This window comes from Ovis aries, chromosome 26, assembly GCF_016772045.2.
Source record: "Ovis aries strain OAR_USU_Benz2616 breed Rambouillet chromosome 26, ARS-UI_Ramb_v3.0, whole genome shotgun sequence".
In the NCBI taxonomy this organism is placed as follows: Eukaryota; Metazoa; Chordata; class Mammalia; order Artiodactyla; family Bovidae; genus Ovis; species Ovis aries.
In genome coordinates this window covers 34,975,621-34,999,353 of record NC_056079.1, presented here as the reverse complement: position 1 = coordinate 34,999,353, position 23,733 = coordinate 34,975,621, and the positions used below count along the sequence as shown (strand labels likewise).

The following is a 23,733-nucleotide window of genomic DNA, read 5'->3' as shown; positions in this document are numbered from 1 at the left end:
GATGAAGAGATGGAGCCAAAGCAAAAACACCACCCAGTTGTGATGTGACGGGTGATGGAAGTAAAATCCGATGCTGTAAAGACCAATATTGCATAGGAACCTGGAATGTTTGGTGCATGAATCAAGGCAAATTGGAAGTGGTCCAACAGGAGATGGCAAGAGTGAAAATCAACATTTTAAGAATCAGCGAACTAAAATGGACAGGAACAGGCAAATTTAACTCAGATGACCATTATATCTACTACTGTGGGCAAGAATCCCTTAGAAGAAATGGAGTAGCCATAAAGCCCATCATAGCCAAGAGTCCAAAATGCAGTACTTGATGCAATCTCAAAAACGACAGAGTGATCTCTGTTTGTTTCCAAGGCACACCATTCGCGGCAATCCAAGCCTATGCCCTGACCAGTAACGGTGAAGAAGCTGAAGTTGAATGTTTCTATGAAGACCTACAAGACCTTCTAGAACTAACACCCCAAAAAAAGATGTCCTCTTCATTATAGGGGACTGGAATGCAAAAAGTAGGAAGTCAAGAGATAACTGGAGTAACAGGCAAATTTGGCCTTGGAGTACTGAATGAAGCAGGGCAAAGGCTAAGAGAGTTTTGCCAAGAGAACACACTGGTCGTAGCAAACACCCTCTTCCAACAACACAAGAGAAGACTCTACACGTGGACATCACCAGATGGTCAACACCGAAATCAGACTGGTTATATCCTTTGCAGCCAAAGATGGAGAAGCTCTATACAGTCAGCAAAAACAAGACTGAGAGCTGACTGTGGTTCATCTCAAGTAGATTATAATCTTAATAAACAACTTAAATAAGGAAAGCCTATTTTCCTTTTATTAACAAAGGGAAAATGAGGTTTAGAAGTGATAAGCAGCATGCCTGAGGCTGCCCAGCAAAAGGGACTAGAGTCAAAATTCGAATCCCATCAACAGGTTCCAAAGCTAGAACTTCTTGCCGTACACCGGTGGCTCCCACCGTCTCCACCCTCTGGTCATCTCAGTGAGAGCTGAAGCTAGGAGACAGGTTGACAGCCTGTTCAACCTCATCACAGAATGTGCATGAGGGCTGTCCCAAGAATGACCACAAATCATCATTAAATAAATTTTAGTGGTAGGTGAATTCACAAATGCAGATCTATAAAGTATAATACAATATAGTATAGTATAGTATAATATAATATATTGGGTTGATCAAAAAGTTCATTTGGGTTTTTCTGTAATGTGAAAAACTTGAATGAACTTTGTGGCCAACCAAATAATATATATAATATAATAATAAGAAGATCCATTTATGTACTTATTTATTTGTATATATATTCTATTCAGGTACATCAAAGTCTCCTGGGGAGTCAGTTTGAGCATTTGGAGTAGAATTACTGCTCTCACCAGAGCTGTTCCCTGCTCAGTGTTTATAAGGGCCCAAGAGAACAAAGAATATTGTTAACAAAGGCTATTAATGGAAGAATAAAAACAGGTCTTCAGATGGCTCCTTGAGTGCATGCCTTAAGAAAAAGAAGATGCAATTACATGACTTCCAATATACTCTTCTGCATTTTCCTTTTATTCTAATTTATGAACTTGATTAATTACTTATTCAATAGCCTCAATCACTCAATTTAAGAACAAAGCCAGCAAAATATATTGAGATCCACTGTCAACAGCTTCCTGGGAATAGTTCATGTAATGTCATATCTTCCATGTTTTCAAAAATTTAAAAAAAAATGAAGAATAGAGATAATTTTCCATTCAACTTTATGCCGAGCAACTATATAGGATGATTAGTATATAAAGAAGCATTTGACCTGTCAAAAGAAAAGATGTGTATAAATAGCATCTGTAGAGAAGGCAGCTTGCCAGAATAATTTAAATATGCCTCAGGATGCTATATGAAAGAGGACTCTTTCTAGAATATTAAATTACTATGAAGTCTCACTCTCATGATTTAGGCCTTTATTCTTGTTCAAAGAAAAGAATCATTGTGGTTAAAAATAGCAATGATAGTTTACATTTATTGAGCTGTTTGGTTCTTTTCTAAGTCGTTCACCTACACCTACATTTTTAATTTTCATAGAAACTTTCTGAGTAGGTAAAATTATTATCTTCCTATTATAGATCAAGAAATAGAGATACCTAAACATTAAATAACAAGCTTAAATTGAAAGAGGAAAAACTATATATTGGGTTGGCCAAAAAGTTCATTGGGTCTTTCTATACCATCTTACAGAAAAACCTGAATGAACTTTTTGCCAACCCAGTAATTCTTCCTCTTGAAAATGATCTGTACTTCATTCTCATGTTCTCTGTTTCCCATATTCACAGGTCCAGTTATATTTGAGAATTATGAAGCCTCAGTCATTTTCTAGATTTTTTTTTTGCAATGTTAAAATCAACCTTTATCAGTAAATTGTACATTTTGCTATTCTCTATTACAGTATGAATCGAATAAGATCAATGGGCTTCTGTAAGTGGGTGAGGCTCCTGTGATGGTGGTATTAAACAGGGAGATCTCTTGCTACGTGTTGCAGAGAAAAGTCATTTTTTCAAGGCACAATGGGGCCACGTGTGTCAGGGTATCTGTGTCAGGCTGGTCCAGAGGAAGGCAGGGTGCACATTCAGGGGGCTTCTGAGATTGGAAGCCCACTGTCTTCATAAGGTCTCTTACCTGTCTAGTCAGGCCTGAAATTTCACCTTTCACATTGTTTTTCTTCAAATGTTGAAAGCTTTTTAATGTCAAACATCCCTATTAAAGAGCCAATACTGCAGGAAGCATCAGACAGCCGTGACTTAACAAGGGGTTTGGCAGGCTGTCTGCTGAAGACAAGATAAAGACCCAGTCATCTGAGATAGATGTCAACAGGCAGGCAAGAGGGATTAACAAGAACCAGAAGGACACCAAAGATAACATTCAAGCACCCGACAGCCGACTTGTGTGTGAACGATAGTGAGAGAGAAACAGGGAGAGAGAATGATCTCATTTATAACGTGATTCAAGGAAGACGCTGACAATTAGGACTTTTTCTTCATTCATATTTCCCCTTTGAATCCTTCTTGGATGAAGTCTCTTGAAAATGACCACCAGTTTTCCTCCTGCTTCCTGGGGCTTTTTGGTTCACCTGTTAGCCAGGACAGCTCTAAAGCAAGGGTCACCAGGGCTGCATTCGGACCTCTAGCCCGTGACAAAAGAGTTGACAGTCACTTTGTCCTCAGCTGATGCAGCTACGGAGCTAGGGACATGATTCTGTGATAGCTGTGGCTCTATCAGGACAATTCTTCAGGGAGATCACATGGCCTGTGATTCCCTAGTTCTCGGAGACAAATGAGAGATGGCCTGGAAGGCACAGGGCAGAGAGAGAAGGGAAGAGGCACTCATCTTCTTTCCTTTACACGCGTTCTAACAGCCCTCATGAGTTTAATTGAACCCATTTGTGTTTAACGTAACCCCTTGGTACCCTTGAGGCCGTTAATCCAAAACTTCACCTTACGGGTACAGTTTATTTTAGGATGAAGCAATCTGTGATCAAAAATTGTATTGTAGGAAAAAAGAAAACACGTTTTATGAGAACATTCTACATGAGAAACCTACAGCCCTGCTATGTTATTAGTTGCCTGTATAAGGTAAGATCTGTGGCATAGCCATGGGACCCAAAGGAAAAAGCGCCTTTCATCTTCTATAAATTTCCATTTGCATCACATCAACATCCAAGCCAGGAAGAGGGTATATCACAAATATGTTGGTTTATAACATATGATTATAGATATCTTGAGTATCATTCAAATAGTAGATGACTTCAGAGTAGGTTTACTTACTTCTCTTTTCTTAACATTTAGTTCAAATCGCAAAATCAAAAAATCAGTTCAGTTATTTGGGTTGCTTGTCATTGTCTAGTGAGTGTGTATATGCTAAGTTGCTTCAGTCATGTCCGACTTCTTGCGACTCGATGGACTGTAGCCCGCCAGGCTCCTCTGTCCATGGAATTCTCCAGGCAAGAATACTGGAATGGGTTGCCACTGCCTTCTCCAGGGGATCTTCCTGACCCATGGATTGAAGCCATGTCTTCTGAGGCTCCTGCATTGCGGGTGGATTCTTTACCGCTGAGCAGCTGGGGAAGCCCATTTTCTATTAGCAGTCATAATAATAGTGATCCCCTCCAAGGCGAAAATCAAGGCTGTCTGGGTGCTGATTTGCTCAAAGTATGAAAATGTGATGGGTCTTTCCCAGCAGTCCAGTGGTTAAGACTCTGCGCCCCCAGTGTGGGGAGCATGGCTCGATCCCTGGTTGGGGAACTAAGATCCCACCTGCCGCATGGCCTCAGGAAAAGAAAAGTATCCTCAGTCCTCTACCAGATAGAATACAGCTAAACCTTCTTCTGATCAAGTAGCTCTTTAAGTACTTAGAATGAACTACTCTGTTACTTCTGAATCATCACAGTAGGGTGACAATTTTCCAGTCCTTTCTTGGGTCAGGCATCCAACATGGCTAAAAATTGTCTTTTAATTATGGGGAATACATTTAGTCCATAGCTTTAGATTTTGTTTGTTTGCCAAGAGCTTTTGAAGATGTTAAAGCTCTTTGCTTCTTGATTCCATTTTCAAGGCTTCACATTTATACTATTTAAATAAAGAATTGTTTTAGAAAATGTGTGTTCTTTGTTTAATCGACTGTTAGATATCCTGCAGTCTGTGCCTGCAAGCAGTGGGCTGAATTCAGAAGGTTAAGTGTTTAAGCATTCTGTACATCATAATGATTCTAGCATGGAGTATGAATCTTCTTTATTTGGGTCTGCAGCCAGCCCTGATCCTAGGAAGTTTCCTTAACTGACGTTCACAAGGAAGAGATATTCCACAGTGCAAGTCTAAGTTTGGATACGGCAGCAGTCCTCATGTTATCCTTGTGATGAGTAGCACGATAAAATGCAGTGATTTTCAAATTCTTTTCCACCAAGCTCAAGGTACCTTATTGGAGTACCCTAAGCACTACGCTTGGAGTTTGATGGTCTGACTCTTATTTGAAACCGCTAACCCCCATTTCAACTCGAATAGCTGTGCTTTGTCAATCTTATATATTAATATGTTTCACATTAAGAGTTTTTGTTTTTGAAATCAGGGTTCTCCTGCTTTTCTTTTTTCACTTCTATATTTCTTTTAAAAGCCCTAGTGTCGTCATTAAGGTCAATAGCTTTGAATTCAGAAGTAGGTGGATTCAGGTCTCCTTGTCCACTTGCTAGTTCTATGGATTTAATGTCTTTGAAGTAGGGTTTTCTCATCTGGAAAATGGGCTAATAATGTTAACAAAGAGGTTTTGAGGATTAAACATGAGAATAATGACCTTTTAGCAAAGCTTTCTTTTCCCTAGTTCCTCGATATCACCTCTATCAGCTGGGGTCTGATCAGAGGGGCACAACCACCACGACGGACACAAAAGGAGGCACTGTAAGAGTGATGGCAGCTGGGGCGGCAGTGTTGGTAATGCTTTTCCTTCCGCGTCTAGTGTTAGGCCCAAAGTCAGTAACTCTGGCAATCAGAAAGGAAAGATGCCCATGAGCACCAGGGAGAGCAAAGACAAACTGTACTTGTGAGGGAGAGCTGGAACCCATAGGGCGACTGGGGGTCATTCAGCCCATCCAAGTCAGGTAAGCTCTAGCCTTAATGATGTGGGTGACATGCAAGACATGCTGGGGCTTTATACCAGGTCTCCAAATCCACATCTGTCTTGGGGTGGATTCTGAAGGCGGAACCAGAGATGCTTGTGAGTCTGGCTCTACCCCACGTGTCAAGGTGAGTATCTCTAATATAAAGGGGTACTAACTGCTCCACCACTCTCTCTCTTCACCTACATTGTCTTCATGGATGATCTGACCAGCCCTGCAGCTGTAACTTGGAGAAGGAAATGGCAATCCCTCCAGTACTCTTGCCTGGAAAATTCCGGGCTATGGCCATGGGATCGCACAGAGTCAGAAATGACTGAGTGACTTCACTCACTCACTCGCAGCTTTAACTACCACCTAGATGTAGATGAAGCCTTGTTTACCAGAATGTTCCTTGCCATGACTTTTCTATATATGTTGACATGCTGGAGCTGGAATCTCACCGACAGGCCAAGCACACCAAGCCAGTGACAGACTGGCTACTAGATGGTGGCCGTCCTTGATGGTCATCTGGAGTGAGAGCTCATAGTTTCTTCACAGCATTGCTGCTGCCAATCAGAATGGATACATGAGCCAGGTTGCATTTGCTGCTAGATTCCCTAAAGGCATAAGCAGAGTTCACTGAGATTGAACTTATCGGGGATAAATAGAAACATCCAAGTCATCAAGTATAGGAGTAGAGGAAATGAAGATTTGGCTTAGCAGAAATCCATGTGGAAAAGACTTAGAATTGATTGCTAGCAGGTTCAGTATAAGTATAGATTACAGTGGGTCAGGGTTGCCAGACACACACGCATACTTCAAGCTTTATAGGTATTGATGGAATTAATGGTGCACAGAGCTGTGACAACCCTGCTCTGTTTTGTACTGATGCAGACACACGAGGGTCTTGGACTTGAGTTTAAGGGTCATGGTTTAAAAATGTTATCAACAAACAGGAAATTTCATTCATAAGGTAATAGAGATGGTAAGGGGAACTTGAAATTATATTTTAATGAAGAACATGGTCAAAGTATCAGTGGATGTTCAGCCTGGTAAACAGAACCTTAAAACTTGTGCACAAAGCAGAATTCGGACAAGTGGGTTATTTGAAAAAGGAGAGTTCCAAATGCAAGTGGACACCAACAGTTCTGCTTGGAAAACTCTTATGTGATGCCCATGAGGTTTTGGGCTAGACCAATGGTTTCTCTAAAACTAGCACCTTCTGGAGCTCTATGAAATGCAGACTTCCAGGTCTCACTCTAGATTTTCTGACTTACAGTAAGGCCTGGGTTAAGGGGTAAGGCCTGGGATTTGTGTTGTTAATAGCTCCTGCCTGATTCTTTAGTGGCCCATATGGGAACTACTGGACCAATTAAACTCCAAAGAACCTTCCATAGTTCTGTGAATCTATTATTCCCAGTTGTCTGTCCCAGGAGGCCACATGCATAGTGGGAGGGGCAGCCTGAGCAGAATGGATAGGTTCAAACCCAGCTGTGTCTCCAGGTGGCTCTGTGAAGGTCACTAAGTTGCTCCACCTCGGTTTCCTCATCTGTTAAAACAGGATAACAACCGTGCCTGCTTGTAGAGTATTGCCAAGAATAAATGAACACAACAGTGCTAATATATGACATATATAAGTATTAGTTATTATTTTTCATACCAGAAGATGATGCATCCATTTACAAGACAGTTTGATTCATGAATATTTAAGAGTCAGAGAAGAAGGGAATCATTCCAAACCAAAGACCTTTTCTTTTCACTTTTACTTTATTATCTTTTGAAATGGTTCTAGCTTTCGTATGCATTATAATATAGAACATATGCAAAAATGTATGTGAGTGATCCAAGCTTATCAAAGCGTAAGTAGAAATATAAAGTTTACCTCCTAGGAATGTAAAACAATGGAATTTGTAGAGAGTGAATGAGAATAAACTGAAGTCTCAAAAAGTTTGCTGAGATTTCTTTGTGGAACCATGACCATCCACATTTATTTTTTAAGAAAGTGCAACATATAGGTCTTAGGTATATAATCTGATGACTTCTGGTAAGTGAATATACCCTGTAACTACCATCCTAAGATATAGAACCATATGTTACTTTGGAAAATTCTCATGTCCCCTTCCAGTCAATCCCTACAGCCAGAAGGCAGCACTACTCTGCATTTTAGCATTACAGAATAGCTGTGCTGTTCTTGAAATTTATATGGATGAAATCACACAGTATGTTCTCTCTTCTATCTGACTTCTTTACCTATATGTTATGTTTTTTGTTCTAATTTATGTTGTTCATAAATCGGTAGGTTCTTCTAGTTTCCAGCTATTATTTCATTGTATAAATACATTACCATTTGCTTATCAATTCTTGTGTTGAACACTTAGATCATTTTGAATTTTGTCTATGATGCATAAAGCTGCTATAAACATTTTTGCACAAGTCTCTTTTTATACTAAGTTTTTGTTCCTTTTGGGTAAATGTCTAGTAGGATTTCTGAGTCACAAAGTAAGTCTAAGTTTACAAAAAATTGAAAACTTTTCCATTTTACATTCTTCTGTATGTGGATTTCGGCTGTTTGATGTGATTATTTACATTTGGTATTGTTGTATTTGATGTTTATTGCTTTGTTTGATGCTAGCACTTGTAATAGTTATGAGATGATTTTGAATTGTTCTTTTACTTTTCATTTCCTGGTGACAAATGATGCTGAGCACCTTTTCATTTGCTTATTGATCATTTTTATATCTTCTTTTATGGACTATCTGATCAAATAGCTTGTCCTTTGAAAAAGTTGAATTGTTTGTCTTTTTATTATTGATTTGTAGGAGTTAATTATATATTCTAGACAGAAGTCCTGAATCAGATATATGAAGTGCAATTAATTTTTCCCAGGATGTGGCTCACTTGGTTTTCTTGATGTGTCTTTTTTAAGCAAAAGCTTTTAATTTTTTGTAAAATCCAATTCATCTTTTTTAAAAAAATATTTGCTGTATTTTATTTCTTAAGAAATCCATGCCTATGCCAAGTTCACAAAAATAATCCCCTGTATTTTTCTAGAAGCTTTATAACTTTACCTTTATATTTGAATCTATAATCAGTCTTAATTTTAATGTGTACTGTGATGTAGAGATTGTGGTTTGTTTTTTTTTTTAATTTCCTGCACTTATTCAATTATTCCAGCACCATTTGCTCAAAAACGTTTCATTTCTCCCATGGAATTGCCTTGATACTTTTGTTGAAAATCAGTGAAAGTTATCAAAAGATAAAAAATTCCAGCTTTTAGATAATTAAGTACTGGGGATGTAATGAACACCAGGATGACTATAGTTTAACTCTGCTATATGTTTGAAAGCTGCTAAGAGTAGATCCTAAAAATTTTCATAACTAGGACTTTTTTTTTTCTTTTTCTGAATCTATGTGAGGTCATGGATGTTGACTAAACTCATTGTGGTAGTCATTCAGCAATATATGTATGTCAGGCCATTATTGTGTACACCTTAAATTCACACAGAGCTGCGTGTCAGTTATACCTTAATGAAAGTGAAAACAAATCAATCAATTCTTTGGGTCTCAGTCTAGTTCTGGACTCTCGTTCTGTTGTGTTCATGGCTTCTGTCCATTATTATGTTTATTATTGGCATAAAATTGTTCACAATATTTTCTTATTATCCTTTTAAAATTGTCTGTAGCTTTTGTACTAAAAATAATTCTTTTATTTTAGTAATTTTTATGTTGCCTTTTTAAAAAACATTCATCAAGCTTGCTAATGGTAATACTTGCTTAATCCTTTCAAAGAACAGATTTTTTTTGCTTGGTTTTTTTTTTTTTGGTAATTTGTGTTATATTTAATTGACTGGTATATTATTTCTTTCCTTCTGTTTGATTGATTTTGTTTTAATTTTCTTATCATTTTCTAGTTTTATAGCATTTAAACTTTGACCATTGAGTTTAAGCCTTTCATTCTTTCTAACACAAAGCCATGTATTTTCCTTTAAAAACTGATTACATTTGTCAAAATATCTTCTGATTTCTCTTGGGTTTTTTTCCCTATGATGATAATAGGTTATTTAGAAGTATTTTAGGTCTTTTTCTAAATAATATTATTATTTATCCTTTTTGATTTCTCAATGGTAGTCAAAGAAATCACAGTACAAAATGTAATTATTTCTAGTTTAGTAAGAATTGTCAATGGCTTAGCATATTCCCTAACTTATTTTACTTGCTGTGCACTTGAAAATATTGTGTCATCTCCAGTTGTTGAGTGTAGCATTGTATAAACTATAGTACAATATAGTTGATAGTTTCATTTAGATCTTTTAAAATTTACTAATTGTTTTATCTTACTGTACTGTCAGCTACTGAGATTGGAGTGTTAAATCTTTTACGGTTATGGTGTCTCTTTCCGCCTGTAGTTCAATCAGTTCTTACCTCACGTATCTTTATGCTTTATTAGTTAAATTGCATTTAGAACTGTTAGGTTCTCCTAATGAGTTTCTCCCTTTATTATTACAAGACATCTTTATCTATGGAAATCCTTTTTGTATTGAAGTCTGTTTTATCTGATTTTAATATAGGCACTTTCACTTCTGTGTTAATCATATACTTTTTAATCATCCCAATTTATTTTCTCTAGAGTCTCCTAAGCTTTATATCTTTGTATTTATTTCTAGGGGATTAGTATGCATTCATAAATGACCACTGTCTATATTTAAGTTAATCTTGGTAAATTTATTATTTCTTAATTGTTATTATATTTTATATAAAATATAATGAACTTTCAACAATACCGCTTACTCTTACTCATTCTTGTCACGTATTGGGTTGGTCAAAAAGTTTGAGTTTTTCATAATATGTTGCAACTCAATATTTTTACGTCTGTATACAGAATAAACAGCACAATGCAAACACAGTGTTATAGCTTTTGCTTTAAATCATGATTGTTAAATAAACTTGGAGCAATAAAAAAAATACCAATATATTAATCATTTATGGTGTTCTTCATTTTTTCCTGTGGATATGAGTTTGCATCTGATGTCATTTGCCTTCCAACTGAAGAACTTTATAAGCATTTCTTTAGTGCAAGTCTCCTGGCAGACTTTTATTTCATTTATTGAAAATGCCCTTGTTCCACTTGAAAGTTTGAAGGATATTTCTGCTGGATATGGAATTCTAAGTTGACAGTTGTTTTATTTTGTTTGCTTCACCACTTTTTGTTCCTTAGACCATTCAAGCCCATTTCACTCCTGGTCCTCTGTTTGCTGTTTGCCCTGTACTCTCCCTGGGCAACTCTTTAACTGGTTCCTCACTTCACAGGCTAATTCTTATCTCTCCAGTTTCATTTCATGATAGTCAGAGATCTCTGTTAACCATAGTATCCAAAACCAGCCTTCTTTTCTGGGACTCTCTCATTTTCCTGTTACATCCTCTGTGATATTTCCACAGTTGTGTTTGTTTCCTTGCTTTTTGTCTTTCTATGTGAATAGCTCCATATGAAAATTTACTCCACTTTCTCTTATATTCTTAGCATTTGGCAAAATATCTGGCATCATAATAAAGGCACAAGGATGTTTCCCTAATGTAGCAGGAATGCAACTGAAGTTATAGGGGCCTCCAAAGTCTAGCTTTGCTTGAACTGAAAAGACACATTGAGCAGTCACACTGCTACACTCTCCAGGACCATCTGTTTTATACACTGTGCTAGGGAATATAAATTTATAAGTGAAGCATCTTCAGGAAGCTTTTCCAGATTCTCTAAGTTGGAAACAGTCTCCTCCTCTAGTTCTCCTAACATTCCACTTCATTCTGACTGTAGTACTTTTTGTGACTGACCTTGTATTATTGCTGTTTCGTATACATATCTTCCGGAGAAGGAGATGGCAACCCACTCAAGTGTTCTTGCCTGGAGAATCCCATGGACAGGGGAGGCTGGTGGACTGCTGTTCATGGGGTCACCAGGAATCAAACACATCTGAGTGACTAAGCACAGGCATACATATCTTCCCGCTGCAACTGGATTGTCAGTCCTTGCAGGCAAGAATATTTCAGAGCACATAGCGGCAATCCAGCAGAAATTAACCTTTATATCTGCAGAGGTTTGGGTATACACATAAAATGGCATTGCGCTGAAAATGAATTGAATAAGAAAGTTAGCATTTTTGTTTAATAAGATTCTCCATTTCTCTGAGGAAAAAGGAGCTGTATAATTCCAAAGTAATTAGGATTTCAGCTGAACATTAATAAAGCCCTAAGTTCCCACCAAGGACACTGTGTCATGTGTGGGGGAGGACTCCTCGGCCCTTCTCTGCCTTTGTTCTTGTTTATGCACTGCCTTTCTGGTTTATGCTCCCTGTAGTTTGCATTGCAATAAAGTGCCAAATATTTCCTGCCCACGCTCCTGTTTGGCTGCAGAGCTGGAGAACTGTAATGCAAAGCAACGGATCAGAATATTTTTTAGATTTGTTGGTGCTCTTAAGAATGCCCATTTTAAAACATAAATATTTATGCCTCTTGCCACACTCCACCTCCATTCGTTGTGAGGAGACCATTGATGAGTCTGTAGTCTGAAGAGGACCCATATAAACACTGGTTACCATTTATTATGATAAGATTGATAGAGAACTCTAGAGGCAGGAATGCCTGAAGCTAGCTTTTATATTTTGATTCCATGCATAAAAGAGGCGATAGACCAGCCCTGGATAAGCATTCAAACAACTCACATGCAGGTTGTGATAACTTACTGCCTCTGGCTTTGGAGACTGTGGTAAACTTTCTGAATCATGAACACCTGTGAGATGGAAAAACCATGGAACCACAGCTCTTCATTATAGAATAAGTTTTTTCTTTAAGACCCAGTGTTCTTCTGACAAATTCAAGCTACCAAAAGAAGTATGACTCTACGGGATGACACTTTTAAAAATGTGTGTGTAGTGTATTGGAGGTTAGGGTTACAAGTCTGAAACTTCTTATAGAGGCTCAGGCCCTATCCAAGTTTTATAGCATCAGAACCTTCAGATGCTGTGCCTAGGGATCCGTATTTTAACATCATCACCAGAGCATGTTCTAGGATGTCCAGGAGTCTTTGCTTGAGGGAATCAGTTCAGTTCAGTCACTCAGTCGTGTCCGACTCTTTGCAACCCCATGAATCCAGCATGCCAGGCCTCCCTGTCCATCACCAACTCCCGGAGTTCACTCAGACTCACGTCCATTGAGTCCGTGATGCTATCCAGCCATCTCATCCTTGGTCGTCCCTTTCTCCTGCCCCCAATCCCTCCCAGCATCAGAGTCTTTTCCAATGAGTCAACTCTTCGCATGAGGTGGCCAAACTACTGGAGTTTCAGCTTTAGCATCATTCCTTCCAAAGAAATCCCAGGGTTGATCTCCTTCAGAATGGCCTGGTTGGATCTCCTTGCAGTCCAAGGGACTCTCAAGAGTCTTCTCCAACACCACAGTTCAAAAGCATCAATTCTTTGGCGCTCAGCCTTCTTCACAGTCCAACTCTCACATCCATACACTCACATCCATACATGACCACAGGAAAAACCATAGCCTTGACTAGATGGACCTTAGTTGGCAAAGTAATGTCTCTGCTTTAGAATATACTATCTAGGTTGGTCATAACTTTTCTTCCAAGGAGTAAGCGTCTTTTAATTTCATGGCTGCAGTCACCATCTGTAGTGATTTTGGACCCCCCCCCCCAAAAAAAATAAAGTCTCACACTGTTTCTACTGTTTCCCCATCTATTTCCCATGAAGTGATGGGACCAGATGGGAATAGAGAGATAAGAATTATCTCTGTCATCTCTGATCTGTCAGTCTGTGCCTGGAAAGTTTTCAGTCCCTTAGATTGCTTCTCAAGAAGATACTGTGGTTTCATTCCTTTTCTCATAACTGAATTGATTCTTCATTGACTAATTAGTAAGTCAATGTCCAATTATTCTGTAATTGAAGCTAAAACAAACCAACTTAATTCATACTCTGGCCAGATCAATTTATCATGCCATGTCAAATAGGTTTCTTAGAAACATGCAATGAACTGTAGGAATCTGAAAGTCTATAGGAAGTTCTACCCTTTGCCACATAATGGACACAAGATCAATTCTGATGACACCACAATATTCCGCAAGCAGGGCTCATTGGATATCATCAGAACTAACTTTATTTTTGCCATCCACTGCCCTTTCATGCCATCTCTGGAGGGTTAATTTTTTCCTACTCTTTGGGTATAAACTGGGGCGAGTTTCATGAATTTTCACTCACTTTTAACTAGTAAAGTGTTCTTGACTTTCATTCTTAGATACACAGAAGCTCTATGTCATTAGCTGATGTATCCAAATGTCTTCTGAAAAAAAAAATACACACAGCTTTGGGGTTGAGCATTATCTTTATTCGGTGGAATTTATGGAGGACTTTAGCTCAAGATGCAGTCTCTCGGATAGCTCTGAGTGACTGTTGCAAAAAAAATAAGGGAGGAGCGAGGATATGTAGGAGTTTTTGTTGAGAGAAAAAAACATAACGAAACATGTATCCGAACATCAGAAGATTACTGCTAATAAGAAAAACAAAACATTTCAAGTTAATGGTTTTAGTGTTTTCTGCCTCTGGGGAGATAGATGCAAGAGTCTTGGGCTCACTGAGGTCATCTCCTCTGATGCTCACCTTTACTCCTGGGCCGTGTCCTGTTTCTCTCCATCCTGAATCCCCTCAGGCAGCACAGCCAGCAGGAGCAGCTGCAGAGGCTGATGGCTCCTTTGTTGACTGAAATGGCAAGTGACATCCTTTGTTCACACAGGATAGAAGAATAATTTTTAAATAACTCCGAACTTAATTGAAAGTGAGTTTCTCCCCTCCCTCAGGTCAGTTCTGCTTGGGCTGCCTGTTAGCCATACAAAAGGAGGCAATAGGCTTCTCTCTTTTGCGCTGCCCTTGGCTTTTGCTTTTCTTCCTTTCTCTCAGCTCAGGTTCCTCCAGGGCTGAGGGATGCAGGGTGTCAGGTTAGAAAGGTAAGGGAGATAAAGGCTTACTTGATAGATACACAGACAAAGCTAGCCTAGACCGCATTTGACTCTTTCCCATGGGGTGATTTCATGGCTTTTTCAAGACCTCAGTGTTACTTGATACTTAGCCTTAAGCTAAGTATCTCTTCTAGGGTCACTTTAAGGCACTCGATGTCCAGCTGAACTCTATAGCATTCTTCTGTTGAGGTCACGTTGCCTCAACTGTTCATACATGGCACACACGTGGTCTGTGGGACACTTACATCTTTTGCTCTAACAAGCTCTGAGAATACATGCCAGGTACAATCCTTCCACCTCTCTTACTTCCCCATCAGAGCAGCTAAGCAGCCAGACTCTCTCGCTCTTTGGATCTTGAGGGTGGTGTCCAGTCCAGGACACTCAAACTCAGGAAGGAATTTCTCAAGATCTCCGGGTAGTTCCACTGAATCCTTTTCCCAGGGGTGTGAGTTGAAAGAGAAGGAATCCTCCATCTGATATGGACAAGGGTAAGTCAAACTCATAGTATGAGAGAGCTCCCTATAATAAATTCTCTCTTCTCAGTCTCTTTTTTCAGACTGGTGATGAGTGGCCAGTTTGAGTTAGAAATTGGTTCTTGATCACGTCCATTGAATGCCCTGAACTGGGACTCTTATCTCTGCTTTAGTCATGGTGGTGTAACTAGCATCTGTGTCTTAGAAATTCAACTCAGGACTTCGTCCAGGACATTGGGAAACCAAGATTCCTTTATAATACCTCTTTGCAATCATATAATAACTAGTTTATGTTGATTATTTGTTGTGTAGCAGACACTGCTTTATACCTTATCTTCCTCAGTCCTCCTCACAATCTTATAAGAAAACAGAACTTCAGAGAAGTCAAGTAATTTTTGTAAAGTCACTCAGGTAACAGATTGCGAAGTTCTTCCAGCTCTGTGCATTACTTTCTTTTTAGGAAAATAAGAATGATATTGCCCCTTGGAAAGAAAATATTATGCATTCATCAGGAAAAATGCTATAACTGTTTAATATTCTGGGTTTGACAACGGGAAGAGAGAATCTTGGAGTAAAATTAACAAGACGTCTCACTTGCTAAGCATTTGAGTATGTGTATTCACTTAATCCTTATAAAACTTTGTGATATGGATGATCTTGTCTCCATCTCATAGATGAAAAAACTAAAGCCAGGAAGAAATTATGTGACTTCCCCTACATTACACAACCAGGAATATTTGGAGCCAAGACTTAAAACCTGACGTCTCAGCCATGATGCTGCAGATACTTTTTCTCTCCTCTCTGATGGGGACACAGCAGCAGAAAGAATACGAGCTGTGGCGGATGTTTGGCTGAAGTTTATTTCTAACACATTTGACTGTAGATGAATCAATATTATATGGCAGCCAAGTTTTTTTTTTTTTTTTTGAACTAACATTCGTGAAAACAAAGAGCATCTTATTTATCTTGGAATCCCTAATATCTGCTCCAAAGTTGACACTCTCTTGCTGCATGAGCTAAATGAGTAAACAGATGAGGGAATAACTTTGATTTCAACTCTCTGGTGGGAAGTGAATTTTCACGTGACTTAAGTTAGTTGGGGCTTCCCTGGAGGACCAGTGGTTATAACTTCACCTTCCGTTGCAGGGGATGGAGGTTTGATCCCTGGTCAGGGAGCTGAGCTGTCACGTGCCTTGGGGTTAAAAAACGAAAACATAAAATAGAAATGATATTGTAACAGATTCAATGAAGACTTACTTTAAAAGTACCCACATTAAAAAAAATCTTTAAAAATAGATGAATTAATCCTCCTCCTGTGTATTTGCATTTGATAAGATGATCCTGGGAGAAGAGTTGACATGAATGATATCAAAAGTTGAATTTCTGATTCTGGGACTGGAATAGAGATGGAAGAGGAATTGAGACAGAATTTTTCTCTGGAGTCTCAAATTTCATTGCAGAAACAGTAGCTTACCACTTCTGTCTGCCTTAAGGAAAAAGTAGAATGCTTCTTTATTTGGGTTACAAAGTATCCAGAAACATTTTACACCAAGAAGTATGTCCTAATCATTTCAGTCATTCAGCAATGTGACAGGCTGCTTCCAACGTATTCACAGTCAGCTTCTGCTAAGGAACCTGCTGGTTGGGTTCTTGGGAGGAGAAATTGAAATGTTACCGGCGGCTTCTAAGATAGTCTGTCCCTGAACATTCGGCGATTCCGGGATTAGTTCCTGTGGTTGATGATGATGGTGCGGCTAACCAGGTCTGTGTGTCTGTCGTCCACAGGTCTGAGGCGCAATTACAGGTGCACCACCTGCAGTGTCTCCCTAAACTCAATAGAACAGTATCACGCCCATCTGAAAGGATCCAAGCACCAGACCAAGTAGGTACTTTCACGCTTTCACGCTTCAGTCCTTTTGTTAGTATGATGAATGAAGGCTAACCACTTTACTCATTGCAAAATAAGTAGATGAAAACTACATCTCTGATCTCCAAGGTTCCCTTGATATTTATGCCATTCAAGCCTACAGAGCCTGCCTGACATTGCTTGAAGAGTGACTTTTTCCCTTTTTTTTGGATACAGTGATGACAATTTTTTTTTTCCATTTCTTTCCTTCTTTTCAAGGACAGTAAGCACATTTGTATGAACTTCCCAGGAATCTTTAAGTCTATATTAAATGTTTTAAAGTAAACAATATAATTTCTCTTAGTACTTTGGGAGTGGACCAGGCCTCCTTGTTGTGAAGTCAGATTCTATGCATGCCCACTTTCTGTTTCTAGAAGAGTATGGTTGATGAGTCTGGAAAACTAACAACTCTGGAATTTTAAGTCATTCACATGTCTAGCTATTTTCAGTTGAATGGAGGCTCATTCCACACCCCCCTCTGATTCTCATGATTTTATACCAGAAAAGGCTAATCAGGCATTGTTTGCCCTGTATATATACTGCTCATCTTTTTACAAAACCAATACTTTTAGGTATTTTTTAAGTAGCTAATAAAATCTAATAAAATAGGGAAAAAACAAAGGATACCTCAATTTTCCTGAATATAATTGTTTTCATTTCGCTCATATTCATGAGCAGAATCATTGAAATAGATTTGACTATATCAGGGCCTCATGAATGATGAATGACTCATTGGACAAACACTGATGGAGCTCCCACATGTGTCGGACCCTGGGTGTGACCTGGGGAAGAAAAGCTGAGTGGACTGAAGCCTTCCTCTTGGGGAACTCTCCGCCAGGCTGGGGAAGCAGTCATGTAAACACATAGATTGTTCACTGTTACCATGAAGTGGGTACCCCGAGCTCTGAGGACCAGGGGCAGGGAAAGATTTCCAGGGACATCGATGCAGGGGCTGAGCTCGTAACAATGAAGTCCGGCTTTGATTTTGTTTTCTATTATCACTCAGTGGCCAGCACAGCACTTGGTCCATGTCTAGTGCTACATGAACATTTCTGATGGGTTTCCTAGGCAACTCAGTGGTAAAGAATCTGCTTACCATGCAGGAGATTCGAGTTTGATCCCTGGATTGGGAAGAGCCCTTGGAGGAGGAAATGGCAACCCACTCCAGTATTCTTTCCTGGGAAATCCAATGGACAGAGGAGCCCGGTGGGCTAAAGTCCAAGGGGTTGCAGAGTCAGCCACGACTTAGTGACTAAACAAGAATAATACATTGCTAATGGTGTGAACGTGTGATTTTGAAAGATAAGTAATGACTTTCCAAGCAGATATATGAGGAAGGTGCATTCCAGGCAAGGAAATGTCTTTGCAAAGATATTGTAAAGATGCTTAGATCACAGTGGGTCTGGCTTCAGTGGGGAAGTTTAAGCCCAGAGTTTCTGACTGACCCTTACTGACTCAGTTTTTCCTCCATGTGGTGCTGTTGGGTGAGTCAAAGCTGCTTTCATGACTTGCTTCCCTCTTAGTCACCCCTACAGGGCTTTTATCAAGGGAAATCTTCAAAAGCAATATTTTCTATGATTGGTTACTGAGCGCCTGCATTGATTATTAGCAGCTGCTATACCACCTGCCACCCCCAACCAAAAACATAATCTCTTCAGCATCTCTAATCATTGCAGTGTGTGCATTCTAACCAACATTCTAACCAACACGCACACACCTTACGAGGAGCTGCAGCATGAAACAGCCATCATTTAGAGCACATTTATTGCTCTTCGTGGGTAGAAAAAGGTTGACAATGATGACTTTAGGTGACAAGGATTATGTAGATAACCAACGCAGGCAGACAGCATCTCAGTTTTAGGAAAACATCTACTTCTCTCTGTGTTCCTATAAAACTTCCTGTGATAGAACTTGAGCCAGGCATAGTCACATCTATTACCTTATTTTGTCCCCTTAACTACCTCAACATACATACTGTGCTTAGTCGCTCAGTCCTGTCTGACTCTTTGTGACCCCATGGACTGCAGCCCGCCAGGCTCCTCTGTCCATGGCGATTCTCCAGGCAAGAATACCGGAGTGGGTTGCCATGCCCTCCTCCAGGGGATCTTCCCAACCCAGGGATCAAACCCAGGTCTCCCGCATTGCAGGCGGATTTCTTCCTCCCTGAGCCACCAGGGAAGCCCAAGAATACTGGAGTGGGCAGCCTACCCCTTCTCCAGGGGATCTTCCAGACCCAGGAATCAAACTGGGGTCTCCTGCATTGCAGGCGGATTCTTTACCAGCTAAGCTACCAGGGAAGCCCGAACATACATATTACTGACCCATTATTTGATTTGAGAAAACCAAGACTCAGAGAAGCTAAGTAAGTCAGCCAACACCTGACAAATGGCAGAACCAGGACTGGACTCAGCAGCGTCTGACTCACGCTTCTAATTAATTCATGTCATTCAGTCACTGCAGACAAGCTTGGGACACAGGATGTCAGGGACAGCCAGTAGAAGGTCCCATGGTGAATTTTGAAAAAGGGCATCTCCTCCCTAGTGTAACTTAATGAACACACATGACTTCAGAAGGGCACATCGCCTCCTGTGCTGCCTTCTTTTCAATAAACAAGAGTTTGCTTTTTTTTTTTTTTTTAACCACAAAAGTACGAGCTTGCTGTGCTTCTGAAGAGTGAAATGAGGGAAATGTGAAGAAAACAACTGCCACAGCTCCGCCCCGCTGGTCTGGCTCATCCGCCATTATGCTGAATCTGAGTATCCTGGGTGTGTGTTCATGCGTGTCTTGGTTTATGAGACAGACTGTTCCGTAACTTTCTTGTAATATCCTTGTTAGGTTTGGTTTCAAGTGTGTGGGGGTCTCCTTAAACAAGTTGAAAGCTCTTCCTTCTATTCTAATTCTTGAATGAGTTTGTGGTAGACAGCTTCTGGTTTCTTATCTTAAAAACTAAGAATTCATTGATGAAGTCACCTAGGCCTAGAGATTTATGTTTTGCTGTTCAGTTGCTAAGTTGCATCTGACTCTCTGCGACCCCATGGACTGCAGCACACCAGGCTTCCCTGTCCTTCACCATCTTCTGCAGTTTGCTCAAACTCATGTCCAGTGAGTTAGTGATGCTGTGTAACCATCTCCTTTTCTGTCAACCCCTTCTCCTTTTGTCTTCAATCTTTTTCAGCATCAGGGTCTTTTCCAATGAGTTGGTGATGGATTTATACTATGGGAGTATTTTGATTAAAAAAGTAGCTTTTTTTTTTCTACCATACTGTTCATATTTTGTATTTTTCTTACACCAGTTTAAATAAGCTGTCTGTCAATGAATGTGTCCATTTTATTTACATTTTAAAATATATTGGTGTAAAGTTGTTTACTTTATCACCTAATTTTATTTTTGATGTCTGTGGAATATTTTTTCTTTCTGGACATTGTTTATTTGTTTCTTCCTCTTTTTTTGGCTCAACTTTTTGTTAGAAGTTTATCATTCTTTATTAAGTTTCTTTTAATGATCAGAAGTTGGGGATTTGTTGATTTTCTTTATGTGCAGTTATTTTATCACCTCTAAAACACTATTTCCTTTTTTTCTACCTTTTAAGGTTTAATCTGCATTTCCTCTCTAGCTTCTTAATATAAAAGTGTAGGATCCATAATGAAAAAAAAATCTGAAAAAGAAAAAAAGATGTATATATACATATATAAAGGACTTCCCTGGTGGCTCAGATGGTAAAGCATCTGCCTATAATACGGGAGACAGGGTTCGATCCTGGGGTCGGGAAGATCCCCTGGAGAAGGAAATGGCAACCCACTCTAGTATTCTTGCTTGGAGAATCCCATGGACAAAGGAGCCTGGTTGGCTACAGTCCATAGGGTCGCAAAGAGTTGGACACGACTGAGAGACTTCACTATATAAAACTGAATCACTTTTCTATATACACTTGAAACTAACACAATATTGTGAATTAACTATTGCTGTTATTGTTTACTCACTAAAGTTGTGTCTGACTCTTTTGCGACCCCATGGACTGTGTACGTCAATATAAAAATTAGGGGAAAAAAGGGTGTAAGTTAGCAATTTTTCAATGTTTTTTCTTTTTCTAGCATAAGAATTTCAGAGAAGGCAATGGCACCCCACTCCAGTACCCTTGCCTGGAAAATCCCATGGATGGAGGAGCCTGGTAGGCTGGAGTTCACGGGGTCGCTAAGAATCAGACACAACTGAGGGACTTTACTTTCACTTTTCACTTTCATGCATTGGAGAAGGAAATGGCAACCCACTCCAGTGTTCTTGCCTGGAGAATCCCAGGGACAGGGGAGCCTGGTGGGCTGCCATCTATGGGGGTCGCACAGAGTCGGACACGACTGAAGCGACTTAGCAGCAGCATCAGCAGTATAAGAATTTAAGGTTTTCAATGTACCTCAACAGATTGTTTTAGCTACATTCTAAAGGCAAATTTTTGTATTACAAAAGTTTTAATATGTAGTATTTGCTTTTTGTTACTTATTTCAATATACTTTCTGTTTTGCTCCTTTTACTCATGTTTGTTTAGAAATTCTCCTGATTTATTCATGTTTGATTAGAAGTGTTATGTCTAAAATCAAATATTTACAGGATTTTTCTATTTATATTTGTTGTAATTTGTTTGTATCTGGATTCTACCAGGATCAGAGAAAATACTCTAAATGACCTCAGTCTCTTGAAATTTGTAGAGACTCACTCTGTTCCCTGAGGCTTCCCAAGCAGCACTAGTGGTAAAGAAACTGCCTGCCAACGCAGGAGATTCAAGAGATGCAGGTTCAATCCCTGGGTCGGGAAGATTCTCTGAAGGAGGGCATGGCAACCCACTCCAGTTTTTTTTGCCTGGAGAATCCCATGGATAGAGGAGCCTGGTGGGCTGTATAGTCCATGGGGTCGCAAAGAGTCAAACACGACTGAAGCGACTTAGCACGCATGCACGTGCTTTGTTCCCCAGGCATACAGTCAATTTTGCTCATGTATTATGTTTTCTTGAAAAGAATTTACTGTTGGGTAAATGATCCTTGCTATCAATTAGGTAGTTTCTTAATCCAGTTCAAATTAGTATATGGTCACTGATTTTTTAAAAAATCTATTTGTTATATCCATGAGAAGCAGACATAATTAAAACTTCCAACTATATGTATGGATTAGCCTATGTGTCCTGTTAATCTTTTGTATTTAGTTTTATATATTTAAAGATATAGTATTAGCTACTTACAAATTTAGGATCTTTAATGCCTTCTTATTGTATGGGCCCTTTTTCTAAAATCATCTCTTGCCACCATGAAATGTCTTTCTTTGTTACTAGTAGTATTTTCCTTGAGGTATACCAACATCAACTACAGCAGCTCTTCAAGGCTTTCAAAAGCTTTTTCCTTTAAATTGCATCCAGCTCTTATTTTGTCTTCAGGTGGAAGGTTAGTGTGACCAGTTACTCAACCAGAACCAGAAACCGAGATCAGCCAAATGGTTTTTTAACTGTTTTAATCTAAGTCAACATAAGTATTAAAGTGTCAGTAATTTTCAAGGTTTTATATTTATATTTTAAGCAATCATTTCTAAAGAAGTGTTGAGATGAGCAAAGATGATTCAGTTGTATAGTGGAAAGAACACTGAATTTTATTTCTAGGGCAATTTTGCCGCTGAGTGACCCTGGGAGCCAACAAACCTTTCAGGCTCACTTCCCTCAAAGATGAAAGATTAGTGCTGACAAGAATGAGACAAATGTGGTTCCACTTTCCATGCTTTGCTCATGATCCTGGTATTCTTTTTTATGAAACCTGAATTCAGACCTAAAATTCCTCCTGAAACATGCCCCCAGTCAGCCTTAACCGTCTATTGAAACTGGCAATGACCCTCCCCTACCCCAGTTATGTCCACCCAGAACTGCACAATACGACCTCACTTGTAAATATCACCTTTACAGAAGTAAAAGTTGAGAATCTCAAGGTGAAATCTTTGTGGATTTATAAGAATGACTTATGGTGTCTTTATGAGGGGATAGAAAGGGAGATTTGCACACGCCAAGAAGGTGGCCATGTGAACACAGATTCAGAGATCGGAGTTTGCTCCCTTCCAAGACAAGGACCACCAGGAGCCAGTATGTTCTGGGAGAGGCCAGGGGGATTCTCCTCCAGAGATGTCAGGGAGCTGACAGCTTGATTTCAGACTTCTGTCTTCCAGAGCTTCCATTCTCCAGAGAGAATACATTTCTGTAATTTGAAGTCATTGGACACGACTGAGCGACTTCCCTTTCACTTTTCACTTTCATGCATTGGAGAAGGAAATGGAAACCCACTCCAGTGTTCTTGCCTGGAGAATCCCTGGGACGGGGGAGCCTGGTGGGCTGCCATCTCTGGGGTCGCACAGTCGGACATGACTGAAGTGACCTAGCAGCAGCAGCAGCAGCAGCAGCAGCTTTGACTACTTTTTGAGGCCAGCCCTAAGAAATTAATATAGTGTGAAACTTACATGCTTTGTTTTGTAAGTAATCCTTCAGTCCTATTTTCCTGGACAACTGCTTACAATGCTGATCCTGATCATGACAATGATGGTGATGTTGGAGAGGATGGTGTGATGGTGATGCCACCGTGGATAACTGAAGTGGGACTTGTATGAGACTAGGACACAGCTATAGACTAAAATGCCTTGAAAGGATCACATCTCATACACATAGCAGTCCTATAATGGGCCAGAGCCACGCATCTC

At 39.6% G+C, this 23,733-nt stretch overlaps 1 protein-coding gene across 2 annotated transcripts in view; it reads left to right on the top strand.

The window, feature by feature from the left end:
• Positions 1 to 23,733, top strand: part of ZMAT4 (zinc finger matrin-type 4) — a 373,991-nt gene that overhangs the window by 302,637 nt on the left and 47,621 nt on the right. For both annotated transcript variants that reach the window (XM_027962641.2, XM_027962639.3), the window contains exon 6: positions 16,895 to 16,991. In XM_027962641.2, the coding sequence (XP_027818442.1) occupies positions 16,895 to 16,991 (97 nt within the window). The remainder of the gene's footprint in view (positions 1 to 16,894; positions 16,992 to 23,733) is intronic.